This window comes from Loa loa (genome assembly GCF_000183805.2).
Source record: "Loa loa unplaced genomic scaffold supercont3.133, whole genome shotgun sequence".
Taxonomy (NCBI): domain Eukaryota; kingdom Metazoa; phylum Nematoda; class Chromadorea; order Rhabditida; family Onchocercidae; genus Loa; species Loa loa.
Window position 1 is genome coordinate 51,526 of NW_018108313.1, and position 19,908 is coordinate 71,433.

The 19,908-nt window shown below is 32.2% G+C and overlaps 3 protein-coding genes across 3 annotated transcripts; 2 read left to right on the plus strand and 1 right to left on the minus strand.

Moving 5' to 3' along the window:
* Nucleotides 1-423: 423 nt before the first annotated feature.
* Nucleotides 424-1,044, plus strand: LOAG_17818 (hypothetical protein; the record flags this gene model as incomplete). The annotated part of the gene is made up of 2 exons (XM_020450482.1): nt 424-511; nt 941-1,044. Exons 1-2 carry the CDS (start codon nt 442-444, stop codon nt 1,042-1,044), a joined length of 174 nt encoding a protein of 57 aa, XP_020305832.1. The 5' UTR covers nt 424-441.
* Nucleotides 1,045-8,572: 7,528 nt separating this feature from the next.
* On the minus strand, nt 8,573-15,953 carry LOAG_02983 (STE/STE20/TAO protein kinase; the record flags this gene model as incomplete). The annotated part of the gene is made up of 17 exons (XM_003138520.2): nt 8,573-8,824; nt 9,192-9,353; nt 9,709-9,861; nt 9,990-10,070; nt 10,344-10,583; nt 11,112-11,312; nt 11,498-11,626; nt 11,908-12,042; nt 12,217-12,375; nt 12,518-12,655; nt 12,814-13,086; nt 13,549-13,728; nt 13,890-14,074; nt 14,239-14,391; nt 14,587-14,782; nt 15,023-15,196; nt 15,816-15,953. The coding sequence occupies 17 exons, from the start codon at nt 15,951-15,953 to the stop codon at nt 8,606-8,608; spliced, it is 2,916 nt and encodes a 971-aa protein (XP_003138568.1). The 3' UTR covers nt 8,573-8,605.
* A 615-nt stretch (nt 15,954-16,568) lies between these two features.
* LOAG_02984 (26S protease regulatory subunit 8) lies at nt 16,569-19,819 on the plus strand. Its single transcript, XM_003138521.2, has 10 exons — nt 16,569-16,713; nt 16,871-16,939; nt 17,082-17,180; nt 17,319-17,444; nt 17,995-18,156; nt 18,391-18,631; nt 18,738-18,869; nt 19,072-19,220; nt 19,328-19,420; nt 19,515-19,819. Exons 1-10 carry the CDS (start codon nt 16,609-16,611, stop codon nt 19,566-19,568), a joined length of 1,230 nt encoding a protein of 409 aa, XP_003138569.1. The 5' UTR covers nt 16,569-16,608; the 3' UTR covers nt 19,569-19,819.
* Nucleotides 19,820-19,908: the final 89 nt, after the last annotated feature.

The following is a 19,908-nucleotide window of genomic DNA, read 5'->3' on the forward strand; positions in this document are numbered from 1 at the left end:
TTATTATTAATTATTTTTATTATTTTGTTTGAACGACTCTAGATGATAGGAAAAGCAAAATGCAAAATGTTAGTAATTGTGATAAATACTTCACGCATTTGCATATCATAGTTAAAGATAAAAATAGAATATTGCTGCAACACTTCCTTTCTCCTATTTCCTCCTCCTTTACCTTTTTACCTATCTAACCACCCACCCATTTTGTTATATTTCAGCATAATGTAATCTTGTCGTCATAGCAATTGTACGCTTATTTTGGTGCATAGAATAGCTGTCAAACAATGTCGCTCTTTGCATTTCAAAAAATTTGCATTTTTTCTTTCAGTAATACGAAATCAATAAAGATATTTACTGTAAGTTGCTGATAAATCAATGTTGGCTATCCGAGGAATTCTAAAAACTTAAATTTTCATATGAGAATTTTTGCAGATACGAAGTAGAATGAAAGTTCTGAAAGTGTTAGCGATTTCTTTATTCGCACTGCTACAAAACATTCATTCGATTATTACAGGTAATTTAAATGAATTTCTTTTTAAGTTGAACAAATATGACGCGAAATTTTGTTCTGAAATTTAATTTAATTCCGTCAAAGAATTTGTGAGATTTGAAATGAAAATTTTATGAAAGCGTTAAAAGACAGTGGGAGATGGCATTTTAATTTACAATGTAAAACACTGGAGGACATTAATTAATAACTCATATCATTGTCTGTTATGATGATGAAACTTTGCATTGATAAACAATTATATAAACTGTTAGTTGTTGCTCCTTTATAATTTTACATGTTAATATAAATAACTTCAATTGATCAGATCCATTGAATTTGATTCAAATTTCAGATTTCAATGAAGATCCATTTTTTATTCTTTTGTCACTGATAAATGTTTGTTCTATTTTTCATTAACTTTAAATTACTTTAATCTATTTCATCCTTTTTCAGCAAATAGTCAAATTGACAAATTGACGAGGAATTCTTTTTCCCGAATTTGCACTCTTGATTCCCGATTACCAGTTGCTACTAATGTAGTAGCTGCCATCTTCTAAATTTCTTCTGCAAAGATTGGTTGATACAATAAGGATACATGCGAAAATGCCAAATAAAGTTCTTTTTTAAAATTAATAAATAAAAACTGAAAAGTTAAAAAATCTTGTAAAATCCTTAAAATGGATCAAATGAGAAATCGAATTAAATTTACCATTTTATAAAACTTATTGAATTTGTTTAAGCAACCGAACAATTTTAATCGAATCAATTTTTTTCAAATGTATTTAGTTGAATAGTTGATGCTATCAGATAGACAATCTATCCCTAGAGGAGGACTTTTTGTCAATCTACACAATTTCAATGGTATTTAAACCGATCATTAGTAGGTAACCTTTCATCCATCCTATTAACAACCAAATTTCAAAGTCACTTCCCGATCGAATTTTATGGGATTTTTCTATAGCCAATTTTCAACTTCAGAAAGGCTAACATGCTGCCGCACTGTAAGTGGCACTTTTTTTTCTTTTTGACCGAATTGAAACAAAAAAAAAAAGCCAAATAATGGTATTGCAATATTTTGACTAAAAAGTTTTTAAATTTCACTCAAAAATTTTCAAATTTTCCAACTTTTAGGCAATTTTATGGAAATTTTATTTCTGGACTCAAATAGATGAGTTTAAGCAAATAATTAGTCAATTAGTGTCATATGAATATAAATAAATAATTAAATAGTTGGTATTTTGTGCTTTCTTCGACATCAAAAAAAACCGTTACTATTTATTATTATCATAATAGCTTTGCAATGTTTCTCTGATTGTGTATTAATAGTAATAGAATTGTTACCTTTTAATATATTTTTCATTGTTAATTGGGCTATGTTTTATCATATCATTCAAATTATCATTATCAAATTACACCATTTTGCTAGCCTTTTCATCCATTTCAATTAAAAAACTAAATCCAATTATAATTGTCGTTCCGATCAGTGAAAATGATATAATTTGAAACTTTAATTATTCAAGTCTATCACAATTGGAAAAATATTTCATTGATGATGAAATTTTTATTTACTCAATCTTTTGAAATAAGAGAATAAAGGGAAAGGAAAAAAAACTTTCCCCAGTGAATTTAACAAACGAAATGAAACTTGCTGAAAATATTAAATGTGTCACCGAATGTCACACATCGTTTTACAACTGTCATCCTTCAACAATTGTTACTTTCAAATCTTTTTTGTACTCATGCTAAATGCATAAAAATTGTGGAAGAAAAAAGTGCAAAATGATTGTGGCTATGGTTAAACAAACTATAATTGAACATACTCTTGATGTCATCAAATGATATCTGATTGTAATTCCTATCATCTAGAATTAAAAAAAAAAAATGAATGGTTGTCATTTAAACTCACAAATTTCCTCAGAAATAAAAGAGGAGAGTCTTCCGTTTTCCTAAGAACATTTCATTTCCGGCTTTTTCTTCCTGCCATTCTTTCTTCTTCTTTATCTTTTTAAGAAGGAAAAAAACTTTCGAAGTAAAAGTAAACTTCATATTAATAAGTTAAATTAAAATTTATAAAAACAAAACGAACAAGTTCTATTAAAATGTTACAGTTTCATCTATTACAGGAACTAAAACCGGACGAGAAAAGCCAATTCGATTTAGAAAGCGCAAAGAAGAATTAATGCCAGATTGGGCTAATGATTCCAAGAATGTCAATAAAAATAAAAAAATATATCATACACGCATGCTTAGAAACTATCATACATTTAATATTGGTTAAATTTAAGAATTAACTCATTTGAAATGAGTTAATTGAAATTGAATGCATATTTCAATGTTTATTACTTTCATCGTCATTATTACTGTCATGAATTTTCAAATTGAAATATGTTCTTCTATTGTCAGTTTATCTTCTTGATATATGCTTTTCTATTATCAGCTTATCATCTTAAAATATGCTCTTCTATTACCGGCTTATCTTCTTGCTATTGATATAACGATAAATTTTTGGTATAATAAAAAGTTATAAATGTACTAAGGTGAATATGCAAATGCGAGCAAATATAGAGGATAACTGCATAAAGTTGGTAAAAATCTTTTTTTAAGTTAAACAAGTAAAATTTTTAAGTATTTTAATTTAGTTGAGTGAAATGGGAAATTGAATAAATGGAATAAATGAAATTTTTGAATGTATAAATTTAAATCAATAAAGTGGATGCATTTAAATAACACATATTTTTTCTTCTGATTATTTTTTTTTTTAATTCAGTAAATAATATCGGGTTTGAGGGAATTCAGAACGCAGGGACATAAAGAGAGCAGTTCCATGACAGTTGCAATATATGACTGTCAACAGATGGCTCTCTTTGCTGTCTGCATTCACCATTTTCATCATACTTGTTGCTGAAAATGCTGAGTTTCGGCAGGATACTGTAATACAGTAAACAAAAATAATATATTTGAAAAAGGAAGAAAAATAAATCGGTAAATAAAATTTGAAAAAAAGAAAAGCGCATTAACTAAAGGTTGGATGAATCGACCATACAATAAACAGTTTCTTCTTCTATATAATATAATCAAAACTTTTGAAACTATTCCATTTCATTTATTACGATTAGTTTTAATTATTAATTAAAGAGCGGAGAATGGAACTGTCGAATTTTACAAATTAGCTAAACTATCCATTCGTTAAAGTTGATTAATCAACAAAATAAAAATCAATTAATGGTAAAATTAAAACAACGTGATTGTTGCATATGTAATATTCCGATAATATCGTTCTAATTTCTATTAAGCAAATAAACAAAACATTGAAATTTATATTTACTCGAAATATATGCAAAAATCTTATCATAAGCTATGATAAGAAAAAATGATAAAGAAGTGATAATTAACATTTTGATATGAATGAATGAAATAAATGAGGGGATTATTTGATTAAACAATTGGCTAATTATTTCATTTTTATGAAATGTATCAGATTTTGAAAATGTTTATTTTAGGTGGATTTTAAAGGAAAAATAATAATTGCTATTAATAAGATCGGATTGTATTGAATGATATAAGATAGGATAGAAAAGAAGAGAATTGGGAAAGAAGGAGAGGAGAAACTGGAAAGGAAGGAATAAGGAGAAAGCAAATGGTAGAGTTTAATGTAAATTTATCATATCATGAATATACTAAAATAGAGTAGAATATGATTAAGATAGAGAAGAGAATAGAATTAGAGCATTTATATGGTATGCAAAGAAAAAAGAAATGGAAGGGAGAGAAAAAGGAAGAAGTTTCGTTGAATAAACCTTTTCTACAGAAATTTCATCCTTTATTTAATCGTTTTTAAATTAACATGGGATAACCGACCAACCCATCATAAATGACTATTTCCATTTAAAGAAATCAGAGGAGGGGAACGAGAGAGAGAGAGAGGGAGAGAGAGAAGAGGAAGAAAAAGGGAGAATGTTGAGGACTGTTCAATTAATAATAAATTACAGTTTAAATTTAGTTCAATTTAGAGTTCAAATTAGTTTTACTGAACAACTTCTAATCAATGAATCATCTTTCCCTACCAATGCTCTCACTTATTTCCTCTTTTTATTGTTCATTGATTGGTTACAATTTTATGATTTCCACACTGAAACTACTAAATTATCATCATCATCATCATCGATACCTACACATCATACTCTTTCCCTTTCCCTCTCTCCCCCTCTCTCTCTTTTCCTCTCTTTCTTCCTCCCTCTCTCTCTCGATTAATTCCTTCATATCGGAAAAAAGAACCGAACCATACCTTATTACGATCATGTTATCATTAAAACCTTTTCTCTCAGACATAGAAACAAAACAATTTCAAACATTTTATTTTCTCTCCTTTTTCTCTTCTTTCTCTCGAAATCATCAACCGATAATTAAAGAAGATACGATAGGCACGACGACAAATGCCGCCAACCATCTTTTCTTCCCTTTTTTTCCGCTTTTCCTTTTTTTTTTCTTCTTTGATTTTAAATCTTTGACAAATTTTTGTTTGATGGAATTGTTGGAAGGTGCAATTAAGTCAAGTCAAATATGGATATTTGAACAGATAGCTTGGCCACACTGGAAACCATTTAAATGAGACTGATTGGCCACAATGGGAACCAATTATATGAGACTGCTTAGCCATACTGGAAAGCACTTGTATGAGCAAAACTTATTCGAATATCACTGCAAGTTTGCTGTAAAATGCAAGTTATTATAAATTTGTCTCAGTTCAAATGACTGCAAACTTATTGAAAAATGCAAATTACTGCAAATTCTTGTATTAATTAAAGCAGGAGTAGTTGGATATGGATTGATACCAATATCTTAGTAGAAATAATGAAAAGATAAACTGCTGGCAATTTGAGATAATTAATTGTTTGCCGCTGATATGCGAATAGTGATTGAAAGCATATTAACGTGAATTACTTTTGTTTAAACATGTGATAAACAGCCCAAAGTTATCTCAACTATTTGAAAATATTCAAATTTGATAAGCGACTCTCTTTGATATCAAATTTTCAGCAAACTGTTTGTTTGTGTCTTTTCAAAACAGAAAAATGAATCATTTGATAGGAATAGAGGAATGGTACTTCCTCAAGTTGGATTTTGGAATATTGATGGGAAATACAATTCCAGGTTTCCTTGTTCATTTTTAATTCAAGTTTCAATGCGAAGTTTGGAATGAACTTCCTCGCCATTAAGTCTTTCCTTTAACAAACTTTTGACCTTTTTATTCATAATATATCACAATTCTTTCTTTAGCAAACCCTAACTTTTGCATTTAATGCCCTTGCATTTGTACACCATTGTACCAACTTGATAAATTGCATCAATTTTTAAGATTTCGATGGAAGTAAATCTTTACTTCCGCAACTCTAACCTAAATTACTACTGGAAAATGAATGTTAGTTTTCATCGCTTCAAATATTGCTCTTTCACTCAATGACAAGACAAGACATCATATCTTCAGCCAAAGGCATTCTGTTATTAAATGTTGGCATGAACGAATAAATCTACGATTGCAAATTGATAAAACGCTATTGAAGTAGTAATTTCAGCAATCCGATTTTAAGATATTTTTATAACCTTTCTAGGTCTAGGTTAAAAATAACCTAGTTTTTAATCTTTTGTTTGCAAATAAGTAAAAGGGTGAGTTATTGGCACGGCCATATGCTTCCTACATTAATTCTGTAAAGTTGCAGCAATCAGATGCATTTGCATTTGATAGAAAGCAATAAAATCGTATGGAAAATATTTGTCGATCATTTAATTAGGTGTAGTTATAAAATCAACAATAACCCTCCCCCTACCTTTCCTTTCTACCTCTTCCTATTAAATTCAAACTTACAACTACAAGTTTTTTATATAAAAAATCAAAATTGGGAAAGGGAAATTATTAAAACTAAAAGTAACAATAATTAGTTCTCCCCTGTATCATTTTTGTTCCCATTCAGAGATGAATGAATTATTCGTATTATGAGTCATTTATTAGCAACCATACCAAAAACGACATTAACTTTTTTCTTAATACTTCCAGATATTTCTATTACATTATGACCATCATATCATCGTATCATGGTGACCGATTACAGTGTAGAAGTATCTCAAAGGAAAACCCAAAAAAAAAAAAAAAATACAATGATAAATAAAGATGTACGATTAAATTTACTCGATTCCTTGTATTCTGGATGAACTTTCCAACCATGCTGCCAAAGGAAGAAGACTCACATGTAAATTTTATTAACGCGATGGAATGATGGTGAGCATGTATAAACAGAATTGCCAATAAAACAATAAGCAAAAGGAAAAAAAGAAACTTGAAATTTAATATATTTCAAAAAAATTTGAAATTCCAGTAAAAATAGCAGTACGGAAAGAAGTGAGGAGAACTGAAGTGTACATATTATAATTACACCAAATATTGATCCTTTGGAAAAGATGGAAAGATACTATACAAATGAAACATATAAGAGAAAAACGGAAACTTGTTAATTACAAACGAGATTTAAGCTAATGCATGAATTAAAAAAAAAAGTAGGGAGAAAAATAAAAAATCCGCAAAAACTGATAGAATAATTTATTTGAATATATTTAGCACAACCAAGCAAACTGATCATAACGAAAAAATTTTTTTTCAGCTACTTTTGTAATCCGTTCATTATTTTTCGTTTACTTTTTTCTATTTCATTTTTACCTTCATTTCTTCATCTGAAGATAAAATCCGAAAGATGAGGTATAAAAATCTTCATATTGAAAATATTCGGTGAAGCCATATAGCTAACGTATTTAACCTTAATAATAATAACAGTTATGCTAATAATGCTTCTGTGGCACTAATAAACATATAAGGCACTCTAAAAGTGTACCACCGGTTCCTATCATATGATCATACACATTTCATCGGAAAAAAAAAAAGCATACAAGCGATAGATTAACATAAAAAAAACTGAAATTAAATTAACTTTAAATATTATAGTAAATTTACAGCACTTGCATGAAACAATCTAGGAGCCGAAAATTAAATGTCGACTTCTATATACGTCTGCAAACATGAAAGTATCTTGGATACGGATAGAATGGATGAGAAATATGCCAGTTCAATCAAAGATACACCGAAATAAGAAGTACAAAGCAAGTATCTACAGCGCCAGAATTGACGTATTAGTTACGATTTAAAGAGATATTTCATCAGTGATATCAATTATCTGCTGTTGGTTGCAATCCTCGTCCGGAATCGCAGGATTAATCAATTGATCGAAGAATGAACAATTCAGGAACACAAAGAAGATTAGGAAGTAAGGCTAAAGCCAAGATGGCACATTTATTCCAGTAACAAAACTTTCGGATATGACTGTTAAGCAAACAGTAATGAAAATTAAGCGATTTCATCCATATCTGACAATACTTTCACGAAATCCGAAAAAATTGACAAATTAGCCATGAACCGACACCATCCTTAAACCACTTGATAGAGCTGCTAGCGATAGGAGGTAGGTAATAATATGAGATCTTAGGAATTCCAAAAAATTGAATCTTTCCATAAATTTATATTGACATCAAACTCAATGTAAATTCAATTTAATGTCAAGAAAACGAAATCTGGATCAGCAACTAAAAGTTCTAACGAAGTGTGGTGAGATGAAAAGTAATGGTAATTTAGGAATCAGACATCCAAATCAAAACTGCTAGGAAATAGTTCGATGAGTTCGCTTCAACACAATTGATTCAAGAAAGAATTAAGCAAAAAAACTTTAAAAGGCACAAACTAAGGGAAACGATAAACAACATGCAGTAACGAAAAACTTATTTGGGATTCTAAGAATGTTCAAAAATGATATAGTCTGTAAAACATTCATGTCAATATACATACAACTGAAAGAAACGCTATTTCGTATTTACTTTCATCTACTTCCAATATGTATGAATCAAAAATTATTGTCTAAAGTCTCTAAATATCTACGGTAATGTACCAAAGACCCCAGTCTTTGTAATATTTGTGATATTTTGACAGTATAATATTTTAAAACAGAAGTAAAAAGCCTAACTCTTAAACATATGGCCGCTATGAAAGCCTTATTAAAACAGCTCCATACAAATAAGACCCTAAGAATTTGTAGCTAAAGAATGAAGATTTGATGAAATTGAGCATAACGTGTCTTGTGAACTAAATTGAGAAGCAGAGGAGGATATCTGCTGCGTGTGTTCATTCAATGACTTCTGTTCATCATCAAAAAATGCTGCTTTTTCAATACGATGCTTCTCCTCTATCGCTTTTAGTGTCTTCTGGCGTTCAGTCTCCAAAGACACTTTTTCTTCTTCCATCTAAAACGAATGATAACGTACAGGAAGCTTGGAAGATTCGTCAGAACCTATTTACTTCTCCTGATTTACGTCCATTTCTCTTCCTGCTTTTACATTGATCATATATAAGCTACCTGAATGTTCGAATTTATTGCTAATATTTCCAGAAATACTATTGCTCATAGAACACAAGAGAACAGTTCAAAAGTTAAAAATGTTCACAAACTTTTGGAACAACGAAAGATAAAACCAGTTCTTTGATTCAAAACGTCATATAGACATCATAATAAATATGAACAGTAAAATGTACTCCTGACCACTTAAATCATCAACACAAAAGTGTGCTTGAATGATATTTTACATTGTTTAAAAAATAAATACTGCGTACTTTTTTCTCAATCACTGCTTTTCTTATTGAAGTACGCTCTGCCAATTTCTGTTCTTCCCTTTTACAATTCTCTTCGAGACAACTTTTCTGTCGATTTTGGAAGTCTTTGAGCATATCCATCTCTTTTTCAAGTTTCTCTTTCAAAGCTTTCAATTCGTCTTCCTAAACAAAATAAGATATCTCCAGTACAAAACAATAATGAAATCACAAGAGGGCCGGTAAATATACTAATCAGTGCATGGGGAAATTTTAAGCAAAACGCTATACAACAAGTAATATTCCGACATAAAAAGATACCAAATTATTTTTAGAAAGAAATAAAAAAAACTTTGCATAAAGCACCTTAAATTGCAAGATTACTATGAGCCTAAAAAATACGCTGAAGGCAATCGAGAACGATCTATAATGAAACATAAATACTAAATAAGATTGGAAAAAACTAAAAGGAAATAACGGGAATAAACAAAAGGATCACTACTATACACTGCTTAGCAAAAAAAAAAACATTGAAGATTACCTGCCATGACTCTAATTTGACGGTCAAATCCCGTAGCAAACTTTCGATAGTGCTTTCATACTGTCCAGCCAATGTTGCTAATTTTCTCTTTTGTTCTTCCTTCAATTTTAATATCATTTCTCTATGTTCTTCCTTTGGCGTACAGCTCAAGACCTGAAAATCTCCTCGAAATCAAAACTGGAAGCCAAAAAAGAGAAGTTTCCACTTTTTAAGAGCTGAAAAAAGAAACTTTTAACTCAAAGTTTCGAAAGATCTTCAAAAACAAAATTCGAAAAACGTACTTGAGCTTGCAGTAGTTTGCTCTGCCTCAACTGTGTTTTTACTGCCTGTCGATATTGCTTTCTTATTTGTAGTTCTTTTGCCTACAAGAAACAGGTTAAAAGATAAGACACAAATCATCGGCAATAATACAACTTTATGACTAGAAAATATATATATATATATATATATATATATAAATTGAAAAGTTAAAAATATGTATTGAAGGATATGAAATGCACCATTTGCTTTATTTCCTGTCCTAGAAAAAACAAAGGGATCTATAACGTTCGACTAGCACTAGCACTAAAACGAATGTATATATGCCAAGAAACTACCTTATGAGCTTCTTTGAAGAAATCAGATTACAACAAAACCTTTAATTCTTTCGGCTGTTGTTTTGACTGCAAAGCATGTCTTTTCACTGTTTCATCTGTAACTCTCTGATTATACTGTAACTGATTTGAAGTTTCAGCTTCATGTTGTTTCTCTAGATGTCGTCGTTTCATGCGTTGGCTCTCGATTAAAAGTGATAATTCAAGTTGCTTTGTTTGCTCATGGTGTTTTCTTAACAAAGCATGGCTTGTTTCTAGTTGTTTTCCTTTGAATTTCAATTCCTGAAATAGGTCCCACGTTATATATAAATCAGTCATGCGCCATACCATCTTATCCAAAAAAATCTGATGTTAATCAATGGTTGTGATGGAGCAGACATTTTAGAAATCAGAAAGCATTGCTTATTAACGCAATTTTTCAGTCTCCATTTTTCGAACATCATTTAGAACTAATATCGCCAGATTAGGCTGTCAAGAATGGACTGAATTCATTGAGGGAAAAAAAAAGTAACTCCACGAATTATGTTCCATATACTATCAGTATATTCAGTTTCAATCATTCAGGGAAAAACGCTTTTTCATAATTATATAATTGTATCCCAGAAATGTAATGGTTTATATAAGCTCTTCAGAAAGCTTATAATGCTAGTGTCTGTACAACTGAATAAATATAAAACAAAGAAATAAGAAACAATTAATCCTAGTATTTTCACTACCAGTATCATTCCTTACCTCTTATTCTCTGAGGTCATCAAACAGGAACTTACACTCATAATACCTTGAATTTATATCAAAATACACAAAACATACATCTACAATCAATTTTTCAGTTAAAGTGTGCATTTCAATCATCCGAACGCCCTTTAACCTCCGAATTTCATTTTCCATCGCTATTTTCTGCTCACGAGAAAATATCGCTTCCGCATCAGTACGCCGTGCATTCAATACAGCTTTGGTCTCCTTCAATGCACTTTCATATGCAGAGCGCATGCTATAGCGTTCTTTTAATTCCTTAAAAATAATTCCTTTGAAAAATTCCTTAAAAATAAAGATCTGGTTTTTTGAAAACTAAGATTTTTTTAATGATTTGATTTCGTAAAAGTAAAGCTATGGCAAAGTTCACAGCCTAAATCATCAAAATACATTGCGGATATCGTTAACCAACTTTCCGCAATAATAGAGATAAAAAAATTTACCACTTTCGCTCTTTCTTTATTGTGCTTATATTCCTTCTTTTGAGCATTAGAGAATGCTTTTAGCTCATTTTCGTGTCGCGAATTTAACTGACGTCGTAACCTACGCTCTGTTTCATCATACTCACGGAGCTACAAGGAAAAAATCTGAATTAAAAAAAAAAACAAAGTTCAAAATGGAGCAAGGCATGCTGAAATGAATTAAACTTGACATTATTCACAAAGTAAATGATTCCAATCGCAAATTTTTGGAACTCTAAAATTCTGATATGCATACCAAGGAGTCAGTACTAACAAATACGAAATTTATTTTTTATTTAAAATAAGGAAGGAAGAGGATTCTATTATCAATCCTTGCAACAGACTGCAATGTACTTGAAAACGACATTAACAGCTGAAATGAAAAGTCTTACCTTTTTGTCTTTTTCAGCACTTTGGCTGCTTCGCAGACGCTGAAGCTCTTTGCTAAAAGCATTTAAAAGATTTTCATATTCTTTATCAGCTTTTTGTTTGAATGACTCCATTTCCATTGCACATCTCTCTTCGAGCTAAAATAAAACAGCTTTAAATTGCAGAAAAAAAATTAGATTCCTCTGTTCGAACGGAAGATACACCAAGATTTATGAACATACGCAACTACGCATTTACAAAGAAACTTTTACGAAAGACCATCCAAATCCTCGCGTTTTCTTACCATTGGTCCGCCTAAAAGCAAGGCTGACCTGCTTCAACTCCTTCTGATGCTGCTGACGTAGACGCTTATAACCACTCATCTGTTCGTATATATTATTTTCCCTATTATATTCCTCCAGCTCCTTTGAAATCAATTTCGTTGTTCGCAACGTTGAAAATTTGGACCGCCGAAGAGTTGCCATTTCCTCCTAAAAAAATTGTATATAAGTATTACATTTGTAAAAAAAGCTGAAACAGATACAACTGCAATTCTGAAAAGTGCGAAAACTTCCTGAGAAAAAAAATGACTCAAATTGAAAACCTGCAAATAAACAAAATCTGAAAGCATACATTAATCGGCCTCGTAGTTTCGTCCGATACTAAGGTCGAAGTTGGTGTTCCTGAAGAAGTTTCTTCAATAAAAAGTGATTCATGCATTGAATGCATGCAGTGGCTTCCTCCATCATCAACATGAATTACCGTCCGATTCTGAAATTTAAAAAATATTCAGTCAAAATGTAAAAATGCTGGGAGCAAGTGACTTTTTGGTTTAGGTAACTAAAAAATGATCGTAAAAACCGGAAGTAATGGTGTAATTCTGGTCTTCTTATATGTATCCTGTTCGCTAATAATCTTAAAAATCAAACCGTTAACATGTTGGTTTCCAACTTATAAAAAATGATTTCACATAAGGAAAAAATTCCCTTATCAATGTTATCCAAATTTTCGTTGGTGCTGTTAATATCAGAGCCAGCTGACGAAAGAACCCGAAGAGGAATAAGAGGACGTGGAGTAATGACTTTGCCACTGTCTCCATGATGACTGTCAGAAATAGGAGCACTTGAATGATATGACTGGAATGAAGAAATCGAATTTGACCGCGAACTTGCCGAGCCTCCCATTCCTGACAACTCTTCGTCCTGCAAAACCATCATAATATCAAAGCCTGTCCAAAAAAATTCACAACGTGATTAAAATAAGCATTTTCTGAATTAAATTTAAGGATCTAGTTTTCTTCTATCCAAAACAAAAATACAGAAAATTAGCTAAATCCAGCAGCCAATTAAACATCTTATCATGCTTTTCTAATCCATATCAATTTCGCCTCATATAAATTATCGTGATTCCCTATCTTTTATATCGCCCTTTTACCATGCATAATTTCCATCTCGAACAGATCACGAGAGATAAATCATCTTAAAGGCATCTAAACAAAAGCGGACATAATGATGTGACCGAAAAGAAAACCAGAAACTTCAAAGCTAACACAGTGGCAATGAAAAACATACTAAAGCATATCAAAAAATAGTAAGCTGTAAAATGAATACTAAAGATATTAAAATAAATCGCAGTGATGATGGAAAAGTGAAGCAAAGATATACCACATCATGCCGGTCCGTTGTTATTGTATCGTCGGTCACAGCACTTTGCTGCTCGTCAAGATAAACTAATTTTCTCATTTTCCTATATTGAAAGTTGTCCAAATCGCTGACTAGCGCCTTTGTTCGTGTTATCAACTCCAAAATTACACCATCCAAACGCCCATTCATTATAAATGGATGCTACAAGAAGTTGTAGATAGAAAATTCCGCCAAACATTTCAGGGAAGTACAGAAAGTAGAACTCATACTTTTTCTTCCCTCCTTCGGTGAAGCAAATACACTAATTTATGTCCATATTCATTGCACTTAAAAAGATGACACAAGGAAACAAGGAAACTTACTTGCTGACAAGGACCCGTTTTCATTCGCTCTCGTGGATCTTTACGTAAGCAGAGATCGACGAATGAGTGAAAGTCCGCAGACCACAATGAATTCTCACCACGTGAAAGCGTTGGGGGATCATTCTGAGCAATATGATATAGCGCAGACATTGCATTCATGTTGAAAAGAGGTGGGCGTCGTTCAGCTAAAAAAAATTACTACAATGACAACTGCCATCAGCTAGTTTTATTGGAAAGTTTTTTTTACAAAACTGAAAATTTTATGCTCATCACATATGAAGCTAACTCCATTATTGTCAACTATTAAGGTAAAAAATAATGAGAATTATATCGAAATAAAGAAGCTAACCTAATTCAATACAAGTTATTCCAAGAGACCAAATATCTGCACTTTGGTCATAATGTCCTTCATCCATTGCCAGAATAACTTCAGGAGCCATCCAATATGGCGTACCGACAAAACTCTGAGCAGGACATAAAGTGGAAGCACTCCCGAAATCAGCTGTAATCAAATTATCTTAAATATCAATATTATTTTTTATCTCCGCCAAACGTAAACATCACTGCTAGCACATCTAAGTGAATGCTGACAAAAATTTGACTAAAAAAATATATTCTTAAGATCCATCACTTTCAAATTTGCCGTAAATCTTACACTAAGGATAATAAACAGAAGTTCACAGAATAAACAGCCCACCAAGTTTAACGATGCCATTATCAGTTAGAAGAATATTTCCAGCTTTGACATCTCGATGTATACGCCCTAATTTGTGCAAATAAGAAAGCCCAAAAAGTGTCTGCTCCATAATAGCAGCAATTTCACATTCCCGTATTGGGGTACGATGTACTTCAACTATATCTGCCGCGGAACCAATGCAATATTCCATCACCAGCTGCAACAATTTTCATCCTAAATTGACTGATGGAGGCGCAAAAATTGCCACTGAAAAATTACTGCTCAAATCTGTTAAAAATGAAGGGGTATGACGACGGCAATAATACCAGTTTTAAAGAATCATAAATCAAAAAGGAATAAGTTCTGTATCCTACTCGATATTTTAGGCGATTGGGCATTTCAGCTTACGCACAACTTAATTAAAAATATAAGGATTCTCGAAATTCATAGAAGTTACCCAACAAGTATGTTCTTTTAGATAGCATGCCCGATATTCAACAATATTTTCATGTTTGATATTTTTTAGAAAGGACACTTCCTTGATGATATCAGACCACTTTTCAGCCGACTGTTTGCCGGAAAAAGCCATTTTCTTAATTGCAACTGTTGTATTCGTTTCCAAATCCTGTGCCTAAAATGAACTGAATTTAGGTTATTAGTGGAAACTTCACGGAAAAAGCTACCCTATAGAGAAAACCGAAAAAAAAAAATTCTGTAATTTTGATATAAATTCAGATATAAGAACCATGAAGTGATGAAATGGCAAAAAATAAGAAAATTGAATGTTGAATAATCAGATCATTCTCTTCAAATCCTTAGAGTTTTCATGGAAAATTTTGCCGAGAAAAAAAAAACTGCTTTACTGGAAAACACAATTGGATTTTGCGTAGAAATTCTATGTGGAAGAAATTAACTTTGCATAAGAAATGAAGTCATAAAAATGAAGAAATTCTTTTACGAAAATTTTTATTGTAGAATCTTTTTTTTCTTTTTTTACGGGAAACAAACAAAAAGGAAGAAATACTCCAAAGAAAATTTCTTTATGGAGCTAATTATTCCAATATAATAGTGAAGGAAAAGTCTACCAAGAATATCCCAATGCAAACGCAAATCAATGATTTTTGCATTCTTATGGACAACATGCCTTGGCATATAAAGGAAGTTAAAATATCATAATATTATTGGACGTTACCTCACAGATTCAAATAAGTTATCAAATAAATAGAAAGGAATAGCAAAAAGGAACATACAAAGAAAACAGCTCCAAATGAGCCATGACCGATTTCACGAAGATCTTCGAAACGCTGTTCCGGATCCTTCACAGAGAATAACGAAGCAATAGTGGGATCCTTTAAACTACCCGGTTTACCTGTTGACGCAGCCGGCATTACCAATATTTAGTACCCGAAATCCATAGGACGTTCCGCAGAACTTGTCCGATGCAATACGAACTAGAAGTAATGAAGTGCCTAAGATAACTGCTATCTCTGAAATTTCGAAAATTCACTCAAAATCAGTAATTTCATCAAAACCAACAAATGCGTTATCTTATCCTCGACATATAACACTATCAAATACTCACATACACACACACACGCACAGACACAAACGTACACACACATACACATACACAAGCATACACACACATACGCACACAAAAAGGTACACACACACACACCCACATACACGCAGACATAAACACACACACAGCGTCATTTTGTCTCCATTACCATTCCATGACCATCGCATATCTGATCATCGTATCCGAACTTTGCTTACTTTATTATTCGACAAGTAGTTTATACCAATCCTCTTCCAACTGGTTGGATTAGAATTGGGTTCCGGAAAGTCTCGGATGTTGTTTATAATAAGGACGAGAGTTATCTTTTCCCTCTTATCACTAAGCTCTCTGATTGCGGAACGGTTACAGCATGTATTATTGTCTTTTGAAAATGATGAATCCACTTTCATGTTTTGCGGCATATTTAAGTAATTTTCCTGTCAGTTTCAGCTAACTGTAGTTGTAAAATATACGGGACATATATGGCACCACCGATGGCTGGATTGGTTTCTGCGGGTGTAGTAAGTAAAAGTAGCGAGGAACAAAGCTTGAAACGTTATTACAAAACAAAAATCGAGGATATGCAGGTGATTGCTATGTTTTTTCAAATGAACATTTGAAAGAACTTAAAAGTGAAGAGTAAATTCGATTAATACAGATGGAATATTTCAAAGAATATGAGTGAATATTCTGTCGGTTTTATTTTGAAGGATGCATAAAGGTTTTCCAAATTTATGGTTTTAGCAGCGAGTTGCAGAGAAAACACAAAATTTACGTCGACTTCATGCTCAGCGAAATGAACTTAATACAAAGGTATGTTTAGTTTGAACATAATTCACAATTTACGACTTTTCGTTAATATCAGAAATAGTAAAAAATGGATGAGTATTCAGTCACCAATATTTCATAAGTTATAACCTTAGACAAAGGAAGTTTTAAATATGAATCCTTACAGGTTCGCATGCTAAAGGAAGAACTGCAGCAGCTACATGAGCAAGGATCCTATGTTGGTGAAGTATCGAAAGCAATGGATAAAAAGAAAGTACTTGTCAAGGTTTGTTTAGTTTGAATATTCCCTCTTGTTTTAGAGCTTTTTTTTCCTACGTCTTGTTTTGTTACAGGAAAATTTCCAAACTTCAAATTGACAAGAATATTTGTTTGTTTTTTTTCCTTAAACAAAATTTTATTTTAGGTTCATCCGGAAGGAAAATACGTCGTTGATTTGGATAAAGGTATTGACATAAATAGTATCACGTCGGGATGTCGTGTTGCCCTCAGAGCCGATAGCTATGCACTGCATAAAGTACTCCCCAATAAGGTTTTTTTTTACAGAATTTTTAAATGGTATTGGATTGCGGGAATGGGCATTATGCTTGCATCTACATGTTTGTTAATGTAAATGCATGCTTTCTTCTAGCCCAAAAGTATGTAGAGGTTGCAGATTTTCGGTGTTTCGAATGGAAAAAGATAACTATCGGGATGTTACTGTTTAATCTACATAACTATAATTTACTGTATGTCAGTTACAGCTTTTCGAGATCTGAGTTTAGGTTATTTTGAAGGTAGTACATCTTATGGAAATGTTTGTTTCTTCGAAATAATCAGACATTTATAGTTTTGCTAACAACCAATCTTGGTTTTAGCTTAACTTTGCGTATCATCTTTATTTATTTTCTGTGTAAGCTTTAAAATCAACAGTTCATATACTGTTAGCTACTGAGAACTGAACTGTAATGGCTTACTACTGGAAACCAAACTGCAGTGGTTGTTTAATTTACTATTTTGCTATTGTCTTTTTATGGGAATCGTCAAATCACTCTGAAACCAGTGTTAGTGTAATTTCATCTTATTTCGATCTTATCCGACAGATTGACCCACTGGTGTCACTTATGATGGTAGAGAAGGTTCCCGATTCGACTTACGAAATGATTGGTGGTTTGGATAAACAAATAAAGGAGATAAAAGAAGTGATTGAGTTACCTGTGAAACACCCAGAACTTTTCGATGCATTGGGAATTGCGCAGCCTAAGGTTTGTACACTGCACTAAGTGAGCAGTTGAGTTATTTCAAAAAAAAAGAAATCTTGCAGTTATTTCTGTCATTTTGTTTTCTTGTTTTTTCTTTGTTTTCTTATTTATTGTTCCTCAAATATACATCTTTGTATCTATTCATGTAAGCTGTCAGTTCGTGTGCAAGTTCAGCTGTTAATCGCTTTGAAGCATATAGAATGACTAAAAGTGAATGTAATGAATGGATGTTTGCAGGGAGTCCTGTTGTATGGTCCGCCTGGAACGGGTAAAACATTACTTGCCCGCGCCGTGGCTCATCATACGGAATGTACATTTATTCGAGTATCAGGCTCCGAATTGGTGCAGAAGTTTATTGGAGAGGGTGCTCGTATGGTTCGTGAATTATTCGTAATGGCTCGTGAGCATGCACCGTCAATAATTTTTATGGATGAAATAGACTCCATTGGTTCATCACGTGTTGAAGGTAGCAGCGGTGGTAAGTTTCTGTTAGTTTTTTTTTTTTGTTTTAGACCGATAGCTTGATTGGTCTCAGTGGACATTTCATATCGATGCTTTTGCATATGAGCAGATGTTTTCAACAGGTGACTCGGAGGTGCAACGTACGATGTTAGAGCTACTGAATCAACTTGACGGTTTTGAAGCTACCAAAAATATTAAAGTAATTATGGCCACAAATCGTATTGATATTCTTGATCCAGCACTTCTGAGACCAGGTTCCCTTATTTAGTAGTTTCTTTTTCTTTATTTATGTATTTGAAACATGTTTCATTTGCAACATATGACATGCATCTGTGTGCGTTTCTGCTAATCTTCACATTATTTGAAGTCGCTTGTGGTGACCATCTGCTTCTTCATTTATTTTCTGAGTTCGTTATTTTCCCAATATGCTTTTGATATAAATTTCGATTTTTTTAGGAAGGATCGACAGGAAAATAGAATTTCCTGCACCCGATGAGAAAGCACGTGCAGATATACTAAAAATCCATTCACGCAAAATGAATCTTATGCGAGGTATAAACATGAAGAAAATAGCGGAAGCTATACCGGGTGCAAGTGGTGCTGAAGTAAGTTACTTAGTTTTGTTAGGTGAGATTAAATTCAAATAAAGTTATTTTTCGGTGAATTGTTTCCGAGATTGTACTTATCCTGCAGTGATTACTTTACTTTTGAGGTTAAAGCGGTTTGTACCGAAGCTGGCATGTTTGCATTGCGGGAACGTCGTATCCATGTAACTCAAGAAGATTTCGAAATGGCCGTTGGCAAAGTAAAACTTATGGTTAATTCGATTAGTATGCTTTTTGTTTCATTTCTTAATGGATTGAATTTCTGACCCCAGATGTTCCATAGTACTTTTTTAGGTAATGCAAAAAGATTCGGATAAGAACATGTCATTGAAGAAGCTTTGGAAGTGATTTCATTTTGATTGATTATAACTGAGCATTGCTTACTCACACATGTGCTTTCGCATTTACGCTTCTCTGACGGTCTGTCGAGATGCTCTTCCACCACCATAATTGAAAAGCATCTCTACTATTGAAAATCTGTGATTAAACTTTTCCCATATGAATCTTGTCGATTTGTACCTTTTACGTTCAGATATTTTTAAAGTGACAAGCTGCGCAGACTAGTAAATGTGCATCTTTTTTTTAAGTACTGATTTCGCATGAATTTTTCGAATAAAATCTGTATTAATTTTGGCAGAAATTTCTCCTAGAGAGAAATTTTGTTTGCATCCATTGTTCTGCAGACGAA